At 48.4% G+C, this 18,541-nt stretch overlaps 2 protein-coding genes and 2 non-coding genes across 9 annotated transcripts in view; all 4 read left to right on the top strand.

The window, feature by feature from the left end:
• The first annotated feature begins 400 nt into the window (after positions 1–400).
• ATP5F1B (ATP synthase F1 subunit beta) lies at positions 401–7,078 on the top strand. The gene is made up of 10 exons (XM_045462711.1): positions 401–640; positions 1,114–1,296; positions 1,527–1,701; positions 2,803–2,924; positions 3,170–3,354; positions 4,090–4,248; positions 4,376–4,498; positions 5,406–5,618; positions 6,039–6,240; positions 6,814–7,078. Exons 1-10 carry the CDS (start codon positions 514–516, stop codon positions 6,909–6,911), a joined length of 1,587 nt encoding a protein of 528 aa, XP_045318667.1. The 5' UTR covers positions 401–513; the 3' UTR covers positions 6,912–7,078.
• Positions 1,362–1,436, top strand: LOC123592322. Its single transcript, XR_006709710.1, has one exon. It is a non-coding gene; the product is annotated as a small nucleolar RNA SNORD59 (small nucleolar RNA).
• Positions 3,010–3,080, top strand: LOC123592321. The gene has a single exon (XR_006709709.1). It is a non-coding gene; the product is annotated as a small nucleolar RNA SNORD59 (small nucleolar RNA).
• A 1,683-nt stretch (positions 7,079–8,761) lies between the features above and the next one.
• Positions 8,762–18,541, top strand: part of BAZ2A (bromodomain adjacent to zinc finger domain 2A) — a 35,555-nt gene continuing 25,775 nt past the window's right edge. The window contains exons 1-2 of one of the 6 annotated variants that reach the window (XM_045462704.1): positions 8,762–8,952; positions 13,747–13,831. The gene's annotated coding sequence lies outside the window, so the exon portion shown is untranslated. Of the gene's footprint in view, positions 8,953–10,152; positions 10,255–13,746; positions 13,832–14,263; positions 14,462–16,242; positions 16,368–17,491; positions 17,612–18,541 lie in introns of those variants that run through there. The other 5 variants (XM_045462709.1, XM_045462705.1, XM_045462706.1 and 2 more) reach the window with 5 other exon arrangements.

The following is an 18,541-nucleotide window of genomic DNA, read 5'->3' as shown; positions in this document are numbered from 1 at the left end:
TACTACTGCAAAAGAAAAACCGAGTTCTGAGTCTGGAGAAGTCTCCGGACTTTTCCAAGGTCACCGTCAGTGGTGTTTCCCCAGGCTACTACTTCCCCAACCCCCGCCCCCTGAGACTGTCAACCTACTTCAAAGTCCTATCTAAGGTGAGAGCCCAAGGACAGTCAAAAACAGCCCACGTGCTTCACAACAGGAACTCTGCCCCTTTCTTAAACGTAGTTCCGCCAAGTACTCTCTCCAATTGACATCGCTGTTGTCCAATTACATTTCGAGTCTCTGAGGGTTTCCCCTAACCAGACACTATCCAATGAAAAAGAAGGAATTCAGATTGGCACCAATTTTGACCAATGGTTGAAAAGATCAGAGATTATTAACCTATAGGAGCAGCACGGAGAGTGATATTCAGCAAACTCATCCAATGGACTTGCTTACTGAAGAGTAGGCCTCTCCCCAACGGCGGGGGAGTTGGCGGCCCGGACCGCAGCAGCGCTCAGTCCCCACCCGAGGTCCGCCATGTTGGGTTTCGTGGGCCGTGTGGCCGCTACCTCGGCCTCCGGGGCCTTGCGGGGACTCAGCTCTTCAGCGCCGCTACCCCAAGCCCAGGTCTTACTGCGGACCACCCCGGCGGTGCTCCAGCCTGGTAAGTGCCTTCCTCTAGGAGCTGGGTTTATTTCTGCCGCCTCATGACCTTGAGCCGGGGGCAGATTTTCACTTGGGCCTAAAGCTGTCTCTGGTGTTAGAAGGACGTCAGGGCCAGCGACCTGCCCTCTAATGGCGGGAGAACCAGAATAGGACGCCCACGGGAGCTTTCTTAGACCTAATTCGTCTCATTTTGGAAAAGGAGTTCCCTGTTGACGGAAAAGTGCGGGCAGGTGCACTGACCTTCCTGTGAATGGGGGCACTGAGCTCTCGAATCATGGGGTTTTGTGCATGGGAAAATTGTGCAGACGCATTCTCGGTTGTTGCGCGGCCTTCCCTCCGGACTCGTCTTACTAGCAAGCGAGACGAGGCCGGTCATGGGCCGAATTTACCAGTTCTTGGGGGTTAAGACGGGGCTTCCGATTACCACTAACAGCCCTGACCCCGATTTCTTCCAATCTTTTTTGTTTGTAGTTAGAGACTATGCCGCCCAAACATCTCCTTCGCCGAAGGCAGGCGCTGCCACCGGGCGCATCGTGGCAGTCATCGGTGCTGTGGTGGATGTCCAGTTTGATGAGGGACTACCACCCATCCTAAATGCCCTAGAAGTGCAAGGCAGGGACACCAGGCTGGTTTTGGAGGTGGCTCAGCATTTGGGTAAGTAGAATTTGTTAGAAATAGTAAAGAGCTTGTTTAGTCCAAATATCCCCCAAATCAGTCTTCCTTCTATGATGATTTTATCAAAATGACTTTCGTTCTTCTGAGTATGCTGAAGCCACATTTAGGTACTGAGAAGGAGTCTTGGTTGATTTAGGCCTTTCAGCCAGCTGAACTTCATCATATGAAGCTAACTTGTCCTTCTGTATAACCTGCAATGCCTTTAACAGGTGAGAGCACGGTAAGGACTATTGCCATGGATGGTACAGAAGGCTTGGTTAGAGGCCAGAAAGTCCTGGATTCTGGTGCACCAATCAAAATTCCTGTTGGTCCTGAGACCTTGGGCAGAATCATGAATGTCATTGGAGAACCTATTGATGAGAGAGGTCCCATCAAAACCAAACAGTAAGTATACCTCCTCCTGTATCTACATGCAAAGGAACTGCTTTTTCTGTAGGTTGTTTTGGGGTTTTTGTTTTGTTTTAAGTAAGCTCTACATCATACCTGGGGCTTGAACTCCAGAGCCACATGCTCAAGTAGACTGAGCCAGTCAGAGACACCCCTCTTGCAGTTTTGTACATTAAGGCAACACCTAGTGTAGCAGAATTTTCCTGCAGAGAATACTTAAAATGCTGATACTGTTATTAAAACCACAAATGTAGTTTTTTCTGAGGAAAATTGAGAATGTAGAAGTTCTAATTTTAGAAAACTTGATTCTTAGGACTCAAATTGATTATTTTAGTGACTTTTAATACCAATGGCTTAGGTTATGGAGTTTGCAGAAGTAGCAAGTCTTTGTATTTCCTAATGATATATGAAGAAGTGCTGTTAGGTTGGGGCTTATTAAAAAGAAAATCTCTACGACGGTTAGGAAATGGGGACAGGGACCTGGGTGGCTCAGTCAGTTAAGGGTCTGATCTAGCCTCAAATCATGATCTCACGGTTCATGGGAATGAGCTCTGTGTCGGGCTCTGCAAGGACAGTGTCGAGCCTGCTTGGGATTCTCTCCCTCTTTCTCTGCCCCTTCCCTGCTGGCTCTCTCTCGCTCGCTCACTCTCAAAAATAAATAAACATTAGAAAATTTTTTAAAATGTTAGGAAATGGGATCATTGCTTTGTGAGATAATGGAATTCCCTTTTTGCAGAACATAGGCTAGGTGCCACATGACAACTTGTCTGGAGTGTTATATAAGAGGTGAGAGGGACACCTGGGTGGCTCAGTCGGTTGAGCGGCTGACTTCCGCTCAGGTCATGATCTCGCAGTCCGTGAGTTTGAGCCCCACATCAGGCTCTGTGCTGACAGCTTGGAGCCTGGAGCCTGTTTCAGATTCTGTGTCTCCTTCTCTCTGACCCTCCCCTATCCATGCTCTGTCTCTCTCTGTCTCAAAAATAAATAAACGTTAAAAAAAAAAAAAAAAGAGGTGAGACTATTGAGTAAAGGGTTAGAATTGGGAGGAACCTTTCAACAGGATGAATAGACCCTGCTCCTCTTTTCCAACCTTTACAGATTTGCAGCTATTCATGCTGAGGCTCCTGAGTTCATGGAGATGAGTGTTGAGCAGGAAATTCTGGTTACTGGTATCAAGGTTGTGGATCTGCTGGCTCCCTATGCCAAGGGTGGCAAAATTGGTATGTTACTGGTGGTACATATTTTCCAAACCTAACGTGGGAAGAAAAAATCCTATCATGTAATGAGTGGGTACTGAGATCTATCCCTCACTGATGAGTAGCTTCTGACTTTCGTTCTTCTGAGTTTGCTGAAGCCAGATGCCATTCCTGAGAAGGGAAAAGAGAAAAAAGGGTTTTTTGTTTTTTGAAGTTTGCTTATTTGGGAACACAGCACTCAAATATTGCTTCTTTTCAACCTCTTCCAGGGCTGTTTGGTGGTGCTGGAGTTGGCAAGACTGTACTGATCATGGAGTTAATCAACAATGTGGCCAAAGCCCATGGTGGTTACTCTGTGTTTGCTGGTGTTGGTGAGAGGACCCGTGAAGGCAATGACTTATACCATGAAATGATTGAGTCTGGTGTTATCAACCTAAAAGATGCTACCTCTAAGGTAAGGAGTAAGCTGATTTATGTTCACATAGTAGTTGTGCCAGGAAACCATTTTAGTTGACTGCAATGCTAGCTGAAACCCTGTGTTAGAGTTTCATTTTAGTGTCCTAGGACACTTTTTTTTTAACTTTTTTGTAATGTTTATTTTTGAGAGAGAGACAGTTGTGAGCAGGGGAGGGGCAGAGAGAAAGGGAGACACAGAATCTGAAGCAGGCTCTGTGCTCTGAGCTGTCAGCAGAGCCCGACGTGGGGCTCGAACTCACAGACCGTGAGATCATAACCTGAGCTGAGGTCAGAAACTTAACCCGACTGAGCCAACCCAGGCGACCCACAAAGGAAATTCTTGACAGTGTTTTCCCCCAACAATCTAATACATTAACACACATTTTCTTTTCTCTTTGATATCAGATTACATTTCCAGACTTTGTTTTTAGCAGGTAGTCCCATCATTTGAAAGTTAATTTTGGGAAGCTGGAGGGTAATTCAGAGATCTCAAATAGCCCTATTTTGTGCCCTTCACTTAGTCTTATTTCCTATTTCAGGAATTTTGCTTCAATAACATAAGAAATCTTTGTGGTGTTTGAACCACGTCTCTAAAAGGGAAAAGAAATTTGCAAATCATAATGATACTTGCTGAGAAGGAGGGTTTTTTGGTAGTTTCTCTGGTTTGGAGACCTTGGGCATATGGCTTCCATATTCCTCTCCCAGGTTTTCTGATTGTGTATGATTACTTCAGGTAGCGCTAGTGTATGGGCAAATGAATGAACCACCTGGTGCTCGCGCCCGGGTAGCTCTGACTGGACTGACAGTTGCTGAATACTTCAGAGACCAAGAAGGTCAAGATGTACTGCTCTTTATCGATAACATCTTTCGTTTCACCCAGGCTGGCTCTGAGGTAAGAGAAGAAGGTTTGGGAGGATCTGTTTCATTTGACCTTTTTATGGAATGATGCAGATGAGGCTAAAGATGTAGACACCTAAAACCTGTGTTCTCATTCCCCCTTCTTTTTTTTTTTCCTATAGGTATCTGCTCTATTGGGTAGAATCCCTTCTGCGGTGGGCTATCAGCCTACCCTGGCCACTGACATGGGTACCATGCAGGAAAGAATCACCACCACCAAGAAGGGATCTATTACCTCTGTGCAGGTAAGAAAAATGAAATGGATGAAGGTCTAATTTATGTAAAGTTAGATACAGAGAAATATAAAACCTAGTTACTTCTCTCGAGGTTTTTTATTTTTTTTAATGTTTATTTTTGAGAGAGAGAGAGACAGCACGAGTGGGGGAGGGGCAGAGAGAGAGGGAAACACAGAATCTGAAGCAGGCTCCAAGCTCTGAGCTGTCAGTACAGATGCAGGGCTCGAACTCACAGACCGTGAGATCATGACCTAAGCCCAAGTCAGACGCTTAGCCAACTGAGCCACCCAGGTGTCCCTCAAGGTTTTTAACAAGGTTAATGAGCTCCCTGAAATAATGTGTAATATTCTATGGATTCATGTTAGAGACTAAAAAGTTAAGAAATGCTCCTTTAAGGTAGTTAAAGGCATGTATGTGAATGTAGATTACAAAGTGTAGTGGTTTCTAGCCTGAGGAGTCTGGAGATGCATGGAAACTGGACATTAATTATGCAGTGTATTTATGCACTGTACTTATGTGCTACACTATGCATTTCCAGACATATATATGTAGATGGTATAAACAGTAAAATTATCTAAAGGGTCTAAATTGTAGTAACTTTCAGTGAGGCATTGCAATCGTGCAAGGTTTTTTGTTTTTAACTAAAAGTGTGAGTACCACTATAATAGGGTTAAAATGTAGGATGAAGAACAAAAGGAATGACAATGAAAATTTTTCATCACAGCTTGGAGGGACCCGATCATCTATAAGCTCACTCAGCAGGTATTAGGGATGGTAAGAAGTCTTTTTGGGGGTGGACTCTTAAATGCTAAGAAGTTGTAATGAAATAATGAGGAGAGGTCAGAAAGGCGGTGTGGCTTTTAAACAGAATTATTTGGCTTCCTGCTGCTCTTCATGGGTTCTTGACTCACTCTAGGCTATCTATGTGCCTGCTGATGACTTGACGGACCCTGCCCCTGCCACTACCTTTGCCCATTTGGATGCTACCACTGTGCTGTCCCGTGCTATTGCTGAGTTGGGCATCTATCCAGCTGTGGATCCTCTGGATTCCACCTCTCGAATTATGGATCCCAACATTGTTGGAAATGAGCATTATGATGTTGCCCGTGGGGTACAAAAGATCCTGCAGGTGAGTACTGCAGGTGAGATCAGTGACTAGAAAGTCATATAGGGGGTATATGGGTACTATATTAAGACCAAAGCCTTCCTGGTGACTTGTGTGATTTGCTTTGGAGCAAAGAGGAGACCTGCAGTTTCTATTAAAGAGTATTAATGAGGGTCTCTTGGGTTTCCAGGTACTTAGATTTAGAATCCATTTTTTCCTAATGGCAGTAGACTAGAAGTGGGAAGAATAAGACACTGATCTTAGCTGAGGGCCCTCATGCTTCCAAGCGTGTAATTTCACCACTATTTCACTTGCGAAGTGAGGTAATGTGCTAAAATGCTTTGTACTAAGCTCAGTGTGAATACAAGGTGGTATTAACCCTGAGGTTTTTGTCCAAATTTAAAAGAATCTGAATATTTATTCAGGCCTCCTGTTTTCTCACAGGACTACAAATCTCTCCAGGACATCATTGCTATCCTGGGTATGGATGAACTTTCTGAGGAAGACAAGTTGACTGTGTCCCGTGCACGGAAAATACAGCGTTTCTTGTCTCAGCCATTCCAGGTTGCTGAGGTTTTCACAGGTCATATGGGGAAGCTGGTACCTCTGAAGGAGACCATCAAAGGTTTCCAGCAGATTTTGGCAGGTGAGACTGCCAGTATAAAGCTGAATATAAAATAGCAGAGAAGCTGAAATCTCTAATGGTCACTGTGCTATGTTCCCATGCCAGCCATCATCAAGCAATGTATAAGCATGTTGTGCCTAAAGAATTTTTTTAGTTAAAAACTATTGTCTGTCAGTGTTCTTTGGAAATAGTCTACTTCTGAGAGTGAAACTTGTATCACTTGATTGTTGTCATCCAATACTCAACACTTACTGAGTGCTTTCAGTCCTAGCTACTCTTCTGAGTGAATTACAGATCCTTGTTTTTACAAATTAGGAAAATTGAAGCACAGAAAAGTTTAAAATAACAGGTTCTGATACCATCCAGCCAAGGTAGAGAGCAAGAATTTGAACCCAGATTATGTGGCCAGGACCATTTATTCTTAATCCCTACTATATTGTCTTGTAGATTGGATTTAAGACAGAAGTTTGTTAAAAGATTTCTTGGATGACACAAATTTATCGTATTCTGACTGGTCGCCCCAAGTGGTGAAGTATTTATATACCACAAAAAGTTTCTTTCCACTTCTCACCATTGAATTTTTTTCCCATACAGGTGAATATGACCATCTCCCAGAACAGGCCTTCTATATGGTGGGACCCATTGAGGAAGCTGTGGCAAAAGCTGATAAGCTGGCTGAAGAGCATTCGTGAGGAAATCCTTTTGGCAAACTAAGCGCTTGTCCTCTGTGCTGTACTTTCCTTGCCCCTAATCCAAAAATCTGTTTGCTCCTTAGGCCACAATCAGAGCCTTGATTGAAGACATTGTGTTCTGTCTGAAGAGTATTTAAGGTTTCCAATAAAATGTACACCTGTCAGAATTGGTCTGTTTTTCTTGGTCCTGACAACATACCCAACACTGAACATTAGAGTGGCTGTAAGAAACAGCACAAAGTAGACCACATATGTTTGAAATGGGGTCATCAAAAATGAAAAGCCATTGTCTTGATGGACAGCTGTGGGTCTTGTGACGGGTTCCCTGTAGATGATGTGATCTTAGTAGTAGGGCCTCAGCTTTGGCCTTTTTGTTATTTGTCAAAGCAAATTATTTGCTTCTTGAATATGTAGTTTATTCCTGCTGGTTAAAAAGCACGTATTTTTTATTTTTAGAAGAGTATATTGTGGAAAAATGGGTCTGGAGGGGACTATTCTAAGACAAAGCAGGGGTTAATGAATGAATCCAGTTTTTAGGAAATGAGTGTTCTGAAGGATTAATAACAAATCTGCAAAGATTGAGTCAAAAGGGCCCCCCTCTGTTTTACCTAGGCTTTTTTTTTTTTTTTTTTTGGCTTTGCTCCTTCCCATCCCCCTCACCCTCCTTTTTTCACAAAGTTCCTGACTACTGCCTGCTGATTTATATTTTGGGCAAACATAGAGTTGTATGATTGTTTAAGGCAGTGCATGGTGTAAAATAACTATGAGGCCTAATCCTGAGCTCTGCTGAGATCCTTTAGGAAAGTTAGGGGGATTGAATCTTAAAAGGAATGCCAATTTCCAGAGTTTGTGGGGGTGGGGTTGGGCTTCTGAAATACATAATGGAATTAGATAAACTACCCTTCATTTTAGCCACTAAAAGTGCAGGATTAGGAGTACTCAAAAGTATCGTTTCACAGTGAAACAAGTGCAAGGTCAGATTCGGTGCCCCTTAAGTGTTCTTTTCTGAGCCAGGGCCCATCTCCTACTGCCCTCTGGTGGTAGGACTGGAGGCTGCAAGAACTCTGATCTCACCATTTTGAAATCCATAAAGGCCATTTGCTGGGATGTGGTTCTTCGCTAATGACTGTTTACAAACCAGCTGGGGCTTTTGTCCTGAGGAGGAGCCTGCATCTATAGGCTCCACCCCTGAGGCATTCAAGTTGGGTCGAAGCAGGGCGGGGACAAACTGAGATCCCAATTCAGAGGCCCCTGGGGGCTGAAGGTTGAGGAGGGGCCTTGGGAAAGGTGCCAGGGGTGGAGTAGAGGCCTGTAAGTTTCCTCCCATCTGCCTATGACGTCCTTGGCACTAGTCTCTCTTGTGTCATGATCTGGACAGAAGGTGGAGCCCCTGAGCCGACTGTGCCTGGTCGTTTGCTCCCAGAAAAGCCTGGATTTGGGGAAATGCTGAGTTATAGGGGTGGGGGCATTTTCTCCAGGTTCTGACTCGAATGGGTAAGAAACTGGTGCAGAAAGGCCCCAGGATATGGGGCAGCTCTTTCTGCTTTGTTTTTCCATGTTACCCAGATGCAGACCTGGTAACTGTGATCCTTAAGGTCGTTTGTATCCCTCCATCCCCTCCCCCACACGTTTACGTGCCTAAGCATTCATCGAGAACCTTCTCCCTCTCACTAGCTGCAACTATTTATTTCCTTCCCCCTTTACCACTCTCTTCTACCACGCCTCTGGAGTGTCAACACAGATCTAACCTTCCTCCATATTTCTCCTGGTTCTGCCCTGTCCTCGCCTCCTCCTCCCTCTCCACCCAGAGAAAGCCCCGCCCTTCCCCTCCTCCCTCCCCACCCCAGTCTGTCACACAGGGACATCACCCTACAGCAGTTCAGGCTGTGGTTCGCAGGAAGCATACATTGGCTTTTTGATTCGTGCTAGTTCCCAGCTCACAGTTTAGGAGGATCTAACACCAGCCTTCACGTGAAGGGGGAACCAAGGACAGTGAGGAGCTGGGTGGTCCCAGCCTTGGAGCCCTGCCAGCTGGACATGGGTAAGTATGAGGACCAGCCCTGGGGGAAGGCCTGAAGGATGCCTACCTCCCTCCCTGGCTGACTCAGCAGGGGTGGGGCCTAACCTTTGCTCTTTTGGGGGGTGAAGGAGGGGAAACGGGACTATAGGGGCACAGGGCTCAGATAGTGAGGCTGCCGACTAAGGGATCATGAACATTGGCAAGCTCGGTTCCCAGGAAGAGCCTGAGACTGTGCACCTCAGGTCGGGGCTCTCCCCACCTCACTGTCTCCCCCACGCCCCCACACAGCCCCTTGCTCCTCTCCATTTAAGCTGAAGATTCAAGTAATATTTTACAGTATTCACTGCTGGCCTCCCCCCCCCCCTCCCCACCGCAAAGTAAAGCTCACTTTTGGTTGCGTTGGAGAATTTTTAAGGTGCCTCTCTTCCCCTTATTTTCTCCCAGGCCTTTTAAGTCCCTGACTTCTCTCCTCCCCCACGGCGACCCACCACCAGGTGGGGGCTGCACTGAGCAGCTGCTTCCTGTTGCCCCAGAGGTTGCTGCAAGGGTGGTGGTGGTTGGGGGAAAACTGAAATAAAGCCGATTCTCACGGTCCCACAGCAGTCCCACTAGGGCTGCTACTGGCGGCCCCCTAAGCTCCAGTCACTAACACTGAGTGAGAGAGTTGAAAGGCAGGATTGAGGTTGAAAGGCCTAGGAGGTCTTTGCCCTCGTGGCTTCCTGATTCCAGAAGCTTTTAAACGTGGGCAGTGCTGGGGGAAGGAGACTATGCCTTTCCACAGCTGTAGGAAATCGGGCCCTGTGGAGCTGAAACACAGAGAACCTGTTCACCTAGCAGGGCCTCTGTGTGTTACCCCCAGCAGCCTCGGCCTTCCTTCTCCCGCACCCCCACTCCTCCTTGGCGTCCTTGGGACTCTCACTGCCTTCCCGGCCCTCCTTTGTGAAGAGATCTTTGCCGGAGTCCCGAGAGCGCGGGCGGAGCTCTCCCAAGTCCTCCAGTTTGGACCCACCACCATCCCCCACTTCACCATAGAAGTTTGTCTCTTCTTCCTGGGATCTCTTCTCTTCCTCCATCTGGGATCCTTCCTGGTTCTGGCCCCTAGGAGACGCCACCCGCTTCCCCCTCCCCCAGCGGATTCTTCGCGACTGCCTTACCCAAGCGCTTGTCCTTACCCCAGTAGTTCCTGCCCCTTTAAGTGCTACCCCCCCCAACCCCCACACACCGCCGGCGGCCCAGGGCTGGGGGAGGAGGCGCCGCCGCCGCCGCCACCCGGCTCGGGCCACCTGCGCCGCCGCCGCCGCCCGCGGCCCGGCCCTGCTCCAGGTGAGGCCCGGCAACCCCATCCGATACCAGAGTCCCCGGGCAGGCCGCTCCTGCGGTCCCCTGCCCCGGGGATCCCCGCTGCCCGGGACTCAGGATCTGACCCTCCCCCTGCGGGAGCTGCCCTTCCTCTCTCCCCCGCACTATCTACTCGCCTATTTCTCCCCTGTCCTCTGCGACCGGAATCCGAAGCCGCCTCACGCTTCTCGGCCAACCTCTCCCGGGTACCCGTCCTGTTCTACACCCAGGATCTCCCCCCTCCCCCGCGCCTTCCTCGCCAGAAAAATCTCCCGCGGTCTGGGTTTCGCCTCCTCCCCTCTGGATCCAGAGCTTTCCCACGCCATCCTAACCTCCAATGGGAGGGGGAATAACCGCCACCCCAATTCCTCTTCCTCGTAGTAAGTGAAGGTTGGAGGGTTAGCCTAGGCTATAGGCACTTTGGGGCCCTGCTCCACTTAGACCTTCAAGTTCAACTAAGCCCCATGTAAAGCTTCTCTGTAGCTCTCACCCCACCCCACGCCTCCTGGAGTTTGGGGGTCCGACCTCAGCACCCGCCAACCAGTCTAGGTGGGAAAGGCCTTCTTGAACCTGGGGTGGGCTGATCCAGCTTAGGAACGCTCCTCCAGACTCAGGGAATGGGGGGAGGGGGGCTGGCAGAGAGGGCACACCCAGAATCTTCTGATTATGGGCTTAAGGGGCTGTTGGAAGATAGTGGGTGAGGGGCTGGAACTGAGCCTCTAAAGGTGTTGGGAGAGGCGTGGGAAGTTAGCCTTCTCTGCTCAGATGCAAAAGTCCCCCACCCTAAGGAAGTTCAGACTTTCTCCATCCTCTTCTAAGACCACCATGGAGAAGCTTATTGGGGAGTTCCAAACAGATATGTGGGTGAATCTGAGGGCGTACATACCAACTTGCAGAGAAGAGGAGGAGGGCTTATGGTCCTTTTGATGGGTTATAAGAGAATCTAGCCTCCCCAAAATATAGAGGGGGAGGAGACTGTTTTGCACTAACCTGAAGAGGGAGGGGAGCAAGTTGGAATGGTTATTGGGTTGGGGGCTTTCTCTCTACTAGACCATATTAACACTATAAACTATTCAGCCAGGGAGGGCAAGGGAAATCTTTAATAATTACGTCACCTCTATTGGAGAATTCCCCCGCTCCAAGTCCAGCAGTGCCCCTAGCTCTGCCCCTTCTTGTGCTTTCATCCTTCCCCCACTGTTCCCCACTCCAGGATGAGGGGACAGGGTGTCTGGATTTGCTTCAGACTTTGAGTCCTGTTCCATTGGCTGGGAGGTAGCTGGGGTGAGGAAAGGATGGTCAGCAGTGGTGTTGGGCTTGAATTCCAGGGATATCTGGAGGGGGAGAGAAAGAGAGGTGGGTAGAGGGATGCAAACAAATTCCCTTCTTTCTTCCTTTCTTTTTCTTCCTCCTCCCAGCCCCAGCCATCTGGCTCCAGAGTGGAGCCAGGCACTGTGGCAGCTGACCCCAGAGTCAGGGTGGTGCAGCAGGATCACAGGGAGGGTGAGAAAGGGGGAGCAGGTGCTAATTTTTCCCTTCTCATTTTCTTCATCACCCGTCCACTGGCGTGGCTTGAGAGAGGTTCAGAGTATTCCCTAGATATCCTTCTCACAGGTTGCTGAAAAGATGACCATTTGCCCCTTCCCCTTTCTAGTAGCTTCCTAAAGGGAGATGGGGTGGGTGATTGGCCACATCTGATGGGACTGAGGAATGTTTGGGGACATATGGGGTCAGTCTGCCCTCTGTTGTCTGAATGGTGGGGAGAAGCACAGCTGCTGCCTGGGGTGGCTTCTGACTAGAAGTAAATACCCAGCTGTTGGGCATATTGACACCCCACCCTCACCCTTCCTCAAAGAGTAAGGAAGATCTCTGCTTAGATGGGATGAGGAGGGGTCTCATTCAGGGAGGAAGGTAATTGAAGTCCTTCTGCACCAGATGGGAAGAGTGGATCCTGCCTCACTTTCTTTTCTAATCCCAGGTGGCCTTTCTATCCAAACACCCCTCTTTCCTACCGCTCCTGGCTGGGATAGTCCTAGGGGTTGCCCTGGAGACTAGGCCTGGGGCTCGGAAGGGGTGGGGGCAGTCAGTGGGGCACAGGAGTAACCGGCTCTTCCGGAGCATAGTGGAGCCAGCGGGTGGGTGTGTGTGGGTGTGCGGTGGTGGGGGAAGAGGCGTGGCTACACCCGTCTGACTGGAGCAGTCTCCTCCCCTGCCTCCCGACTCTGACTGGCCAGCTCTATGATTGGGGGCGGGAGGTAGGAAGATTCTCCCTCATCTGTCCTGGAAAAGGGAAGAGAAAAAGATATCTAGCTGCCCTTTAGGAAACCATTTACAAGCCCTAGCTCTCTTTTTCATCTGCCTTTATTTTTTTACTTTTTTATTTTGGGGAAGGTGGGGCATTCCTTAGCAGAAGTTTGCTGGATCCCTGCTTTCTCCAGAAGGAAGGACCTCTGTCCCCTGAGTGTGGCTCCTATTTAATTCAGATACTTAAGGTCAGCAGGCTATTGGGGTCCTTATTTTTTTCTTAACGGTGACCTATAAATCTATTATTTAGTCAGGGAGGAGAGAAGGGTTTTGATTTCTACCTGTCTGCTCCTTCCCCCTGGTAATCTGCTTTTCTCTGGAGAGGGAGAGAAACCCTTTTAACCCTCTTAAACCTCCTCACTCTGGCCCACACACTTTAAGACTCTGCTGAAGTTCGCTTTTTTATTAGCCTCTGAGCTGTTTGTAGTGCGGAGTAGTGTCTGTTCCCAAAACTGAGGAAGAGTCCACTCCTCTGTGAAGTAAGGAAATCCAGTCTAGACTGATGTATTTGGCCCTGCCTTGCCCCCACCCAGTTTTCAGATTTTCTTCCTCGCAGACCCACAGAAGAAAAGGTATTTGTTGACCCCTCAAAACTGCCAGAGTTTCATTATTCACACTCCGTTCCTCTTCCAGAATATTCAGCCTGAGTTTTGCAATTGTTTGTATAACTGCATTGCATTGCACTGAATAGGAATTATCTTGAAGCCTGCAAAGTCTGTTGAGTTACAAGGAAAGGAAACCTGGTTTCTGGTCACAATTTATCCACTCTTTGACCTTGAACAAGTCAGTTAACCTCTCCAGGCCTTAATTCATCTGCCAAACAAGAGCAGATTGAGCTAGAAAATCTGTAAATTCTAACCTTATGTGACACTGTTCTCCATCCTGGGGCCCTGCATTAGACATTGTAGATGAGAACCAAACCCTAGTCCTCTATTTTTTTCTTTCCTGTTCTTGAGTTTCATACAGTCCTCTAATCCTGTCCAAAAAAAAAAAAAAAAAAAAAAAAAGTACTGGGATTATAGAATAGGTGGACATTTGGGGCATCTTAATTGCTGTGTCAATTTTCCGGGTAATCCCCTGCCCCTCTGACCAGGTTTAGGCTAGACTCAGGTCTTGGCTAGACTCAGGTCTTCCTTGTCTGGTTCCAGAGCCAATGCTTCATTTTCCTACGCACAGGCATCTTCCTGACCCCCAGAGCCCTGCAGATGTCGCTGGGAAAGTGGTGATCCAGGCAGGACCAGGCTGCCCCCACGGGACAGAGGTGAGTGGTCAGCAGATGCTGCCGGCTCTTTCCTTTCTCCACCCCTTTATCAGGACCGAACTTCCCTGACTTCAGCTTCTACACTTCGTCTTTTCCGCTACACAGCCTGGGAAATAACTGCCAGTGAAATGATCCCCTCCACTTCCATCCCCACCCCTGTTAAGGGACTGGATATGCCCTGGTCCTAAAACTTTGATCTAGTCTTTTAGGTTAATCTTTGGGACCTTGGCACGCCTTTCTGTTTGCTCATTGTGAAACAGGACCACAAGGAGACTTGGTGCAGAGGGAGCTGCTCGCAGGCTAGGGAGACACCGCGGCGCTAGGACCCAGATCCAGGTCTGGGAGCTAGGATGCCCGGCGCTAGGACCCGGTGGTGGAGGCCGAGGAGGGCGGCTCTCTCCCGGCCGTAGCTTCCCCGCCCCCCTCCGGCTTCTGCTCACTCCTCCCCCGCCGGCCATGTTGGCTCCGCTTGGGCCCCGCGGTTGAGCCGCGTCCCCCTCCCCCCTCCCGGACCCCAGACCCCCTCCCCCGCGGTCCCCTCCCCTCCTGGCGCCCGGAGCGCGGCCATGTGAACCGCCCGTACCCCGGGGAGAGACAAGCCCCGAGCCAGGCTGGACGCCGCCGCCTCAGGTCTGTTGGGCTACGTCTGGGGGCCTGAGGGGAGGGAGCCCCGCTTTTATCCTAGGCTTCCCTCAGGGAAGAGAGGCTCTAGTGCTGCCTAGAGCCTCGCCTTGGGCGAGAAGCTGACTTGAGCTTATTTCCAGTTAGGACCCAGCCCCGGGCGGGAGTCTCTCTGCCCAAGGGGCTTGGAGGAGAAGGGGGCTGCTGGGGCTGCTGAAGACCCGGGCGGGGGCGGGAGGAGCTATGGAGGCTCCCGGCGACGGCCGCGGCGACGACGAGGAGGCGGAGAAGCCGCCTGGCTGGTGGAGATGACTCCTGTGGGGGACTCGGATGGAATCCCCGGGAGGGGCTCCACCTCCTTGGGTGGGGGTGGGGACTGCACGAGTGCGAAGGGTGGGTGAGGGGGTTCCCTGGGCGGGTTAAACACTCTGTGGGGATTGGGGCGTTTTGGCAGTGGCAAGTGGAGGGTGGAAAGGGGTTCGAGTGGTCTCAGGGTGTCTCCCTCACTGAGCGGCGCAGGTTCTCTTGAGCGTGGCGAGCAGGAGAGGGCCTTGCTGGAGTGGTGCTGTGCTTGGCTTGGGGCCCTCGAGTCCCGGGAGTCTCCCCCTCCGGGGATGGGGGTTCACAGGGCTGATGCTGAGACGTCTGCATTTGAGCTCGGCTTTTAGGGGCTGAAGGGAAGAATAAAGAGGGATCCCCCTTGGAAGGGGATCCCTCACTAAGGGGATCCCCATTTCCGTGACAGAAAAGATGACCCTGTATCATCCCTTTTTTTCCTAATGTTCCCAATTTTCAGAGGAAAGGCAATGCCTATAGCAGACATCCTTTGTAGGATTTATTGGAGTGCGAGATGTGCGTCCTTGGGGGGGGGCGGGGGGGGGAGATGAGGGGGGTGGCTTCCACCTCCATCTGTACACAAACAGCCCCTCCCCCAAGCCTCCCGCAGGAAGTGGCCGGGAAATGGCAGCTGTGCGTTTGCTGCTGCGTCTCGTTGTTTTGAAATGTCCATTTTAATCAGATTTGGTTTCATTTTCTGAGGCCTTCTGGGCAAGCTTGGATCCTGCCAACAATGTGGTCTTAGAGTCCTTTCGTTCGACTTTTTCTTTCTTTCTTTCTTTTTTTTTTTTTTTTTTTTTTTTTTTGTAAACTTAATTTGTCAACTGGAAGTGTAGTCACTGCAGTTGACTCACAGAATCCCCATCCGTACCCCCACACCCCCCTCCAGAGCATCTCTGCCTCCCTGTCTGGATTCTTTTTTTCCTTGAGCTAGAGGTCATCGAGAAGCAAACTTAGTCATCCACCAGCCCTGCTGCACTTTCAATACAAGTGATGCAAATTCTCTCAGCATGGAAAGCTGCCAGGAAGATTTGGAATCTTTTGTGGCATGAGAGTGGCTTTTTAGGGTCCTGCTTAATATATTTTTAAGTATAACTTTCTGTATTGCAGAGCACCTTGTCAAGTGAGTTTGTGAGGTGACAAAGGGTAGACTCTGAGCATGGAATTTATTATGTGTTGGGATAGGGACTGATTTGCAGAGTGCAGGTGGTGGACTTGTTTCTCGCTGGTGATTCTAGCCTAAGTCCCTATGGGAAGCCTGTTAGTTGATGTAGGGTACTGGAGGGTTTACCTTTTAATAAGCAGAACCAACTAATAAGGAGAGTTAGCTGTCATATGACTTACTCTTTAGTACATAAAAGACACCTTCTATCTTCTCACTTCTTAGAAAGTGGTAAGCTTTTCCTTTGTTCTGCACAAAGTCATGTGTCCAGGTTTTCTCTTTCTCCCCCCAGATAACTGCAGAAGATTTCAACTATAGCATATAGTGATGGACTGTGTGTACTATGTCCTGAGGCACTTTGTTAGACGCTGGGTTTGGTTTGAGAGGAGTTGGTGACAGGATTTTACATTTTGAGAGGTGAGATTTTAAGATCGTTTGGACTATCCTAGAAACTGTTTAAGACTGGCATTTAAATAATTTTTTCAGGGGTGCCTGGGTGGCTCAGTTGGTTGAGCGTCAGTCTTCGGCCTGGGTCATGATCTTTCTGTTCCTGAGTTCAAGCCCCACGTTGGGCTCTGTGCTCACAGCTCAGAACCTGCCTGTTTCAATTCTGTCTTCCTCTCTCTCTCTGCCCCTCCCCCACTCACATTCAGTCTCTCTCTCTCAAAAATAAATAAGCATTAAAAAAAAATTTTTTTAAAGAATCTTTTCAGTATTTTCCAGTCACAAACATCCCACCTGAACTGTTAGAGGTCCAGGATAGGAATGGATATATGGTTATGTGACAGCAGCAGCATCACTGTTAAGATAGTATCATTGCTGTGTTCAGTGGAGATTTTGGGGTTGATATTATGGAAATAATAACAAGTCCGGTGTCATTGTCCTTTTTCTTGCCCCTCTGTTTGACTCGTTGGTTCTTTTGAGTTGCTTTTGATAGGGTGGATTTGATGCTGATTTTAAGTTCCCCTTTCTTCAACCTTTTTTTACCCAAGTTGGGACCTGACAGAATAGTAGTAAATTGATTTTCCCTGTTGGGGGTTAAAAAAGTGAAGGAAGGGAAAAGACCACCTTTTTTTCAATGGACTCTTTAAAGGAAACAGTAGATTTTAATTCATTTGATACATGATTAATCAGCTGACTGAAGCAGACCTTTCCATGTCCTTCTTAAAAAATTTTTTTTAAACATTTATTTATTTTGATACAGAGAGAGACAGAGCATGAACAGGGGAGGGTCAGAGAGAGAGGGAGACACAGAATCCGAAACAGGCTCCAGGCTCCGAGCTGTCAGCATAGAGCCCCACACGGGGCTCGAACTCACGGGCCACGAGATCATGACCTGAGCTGAAGTCGGATGCTTAACTGACTGAGCCACCCAGGTGCCCCTCCATGTCCTTCTTGTAAAATGGATACATTTTTCTATCAGAGCGGTGGATTTCTTAATATTGACTGCTTCTTGTCTGTATTTCCTTCCTAAAGGAAATTTGAGGAATAGAGAGAACTGTGTGCGCTGACATCAAAGCCAGTCAGAAATCTAGAATGTGTGGAAAGGCTCATCTTGCCCTCTTGGTGGTTCTGGAATCAGGTGTTGCCAAGAGAGAAGCAAAGCTTGTTACGGTTACTGTGTCTTGCTGCTGTTGACCTTTCTTATTACCTTTGAAGAGGTTTGCTATGTTATATTCTTTTTTTTTTTTAAGCTTTATTTATTTAGAGAACAAGTGGGGGAGGGGTGGGGGGGAACAGAGGATCTGAAGCAGGCTCTGTGCTCACAGAAGAGAGTTCGATGGGGTGCTGGAACCCACAGACCATGAGATCATGACCTGAGCTGAAGTTGGACGCTTAACAGACTAAGCCACCCAGGCACCCCTGCTATATTATAATATTCTCTCACTGTTAAAATAGCATAGGAGTTAGTCCAATAACTAGTGTGATGTTTGACCTTGTATCTGATACGTACAGTAAGGCAATAATGCTGAAGTTTTTATGTCTTAGAATGAAGTATAAAACTTAGGAGGTATTTCCTGGGGCAAATAATCTTCCTAATTTTTTCTTGGGATATGGATGTCTTCATATACCCCATAGGCCAAGATTAATACTTAATCAGCATTGTTGCACATGGGTCAGAAGGACTACTTATGTATGTATGTATTTATTTATTTTTGAAAGCGAGAGAGAGAACGCGCATACACGAGCATGGGAGGGGGCAGAGAGAGAGGGAGACACAGAATCTGAAGCAGGCTCCAGGCCTGGGCTGTCAGCACAGAGCCCAACATGGGGCTCGAAGCCACGAATCTGGAGATCATGACCTGAGCTGAAGTCGGACACTTAACTGACTGAGCCACCCAGGCGCTCAGAAGGCGCTCTTTAATCTCTGTGCTCAACATGGGGCTCAAATTCAGGACTTGGAGATCAAGAGTTGCATGCTCTACTGACTGAGCTAGCCAGGTGCCCCCAGAAGGACTTTATTTATTTTTCTTTACCAGCTTGTCAGTCTGAATAATTTTGAAATTATGAAATTCTGCAAAACAGAAAACCTGTCTTTGAAGAACTCCACAGATGGTTCTTAGATTGGGTCCTGGCAGTAAAAGTAGCAT

The sequence above is a fragment of the Leopardus geoffroyi genome, chromosome B4 (assembly GCF_018350155.1).
Source record: "Leopardus geoffroyi isolate Oge1 chromosome B4, O.geoffroyi_Oge1_pat1.0, whole genome shotgun sequence".
NCBI classification, from domain to species: domain Eukaryota; kingdom Metazoa; phylum Chordata; class Mammalia; order Carnivora; family Felidae; genus Leopardus; species Leopardus geoffroyi.
The sequence above is the reverse complement of the archived record's forward strand: the minus strand, read 5'-3'. Positions and strand labels throughout refer to the sequence as shown.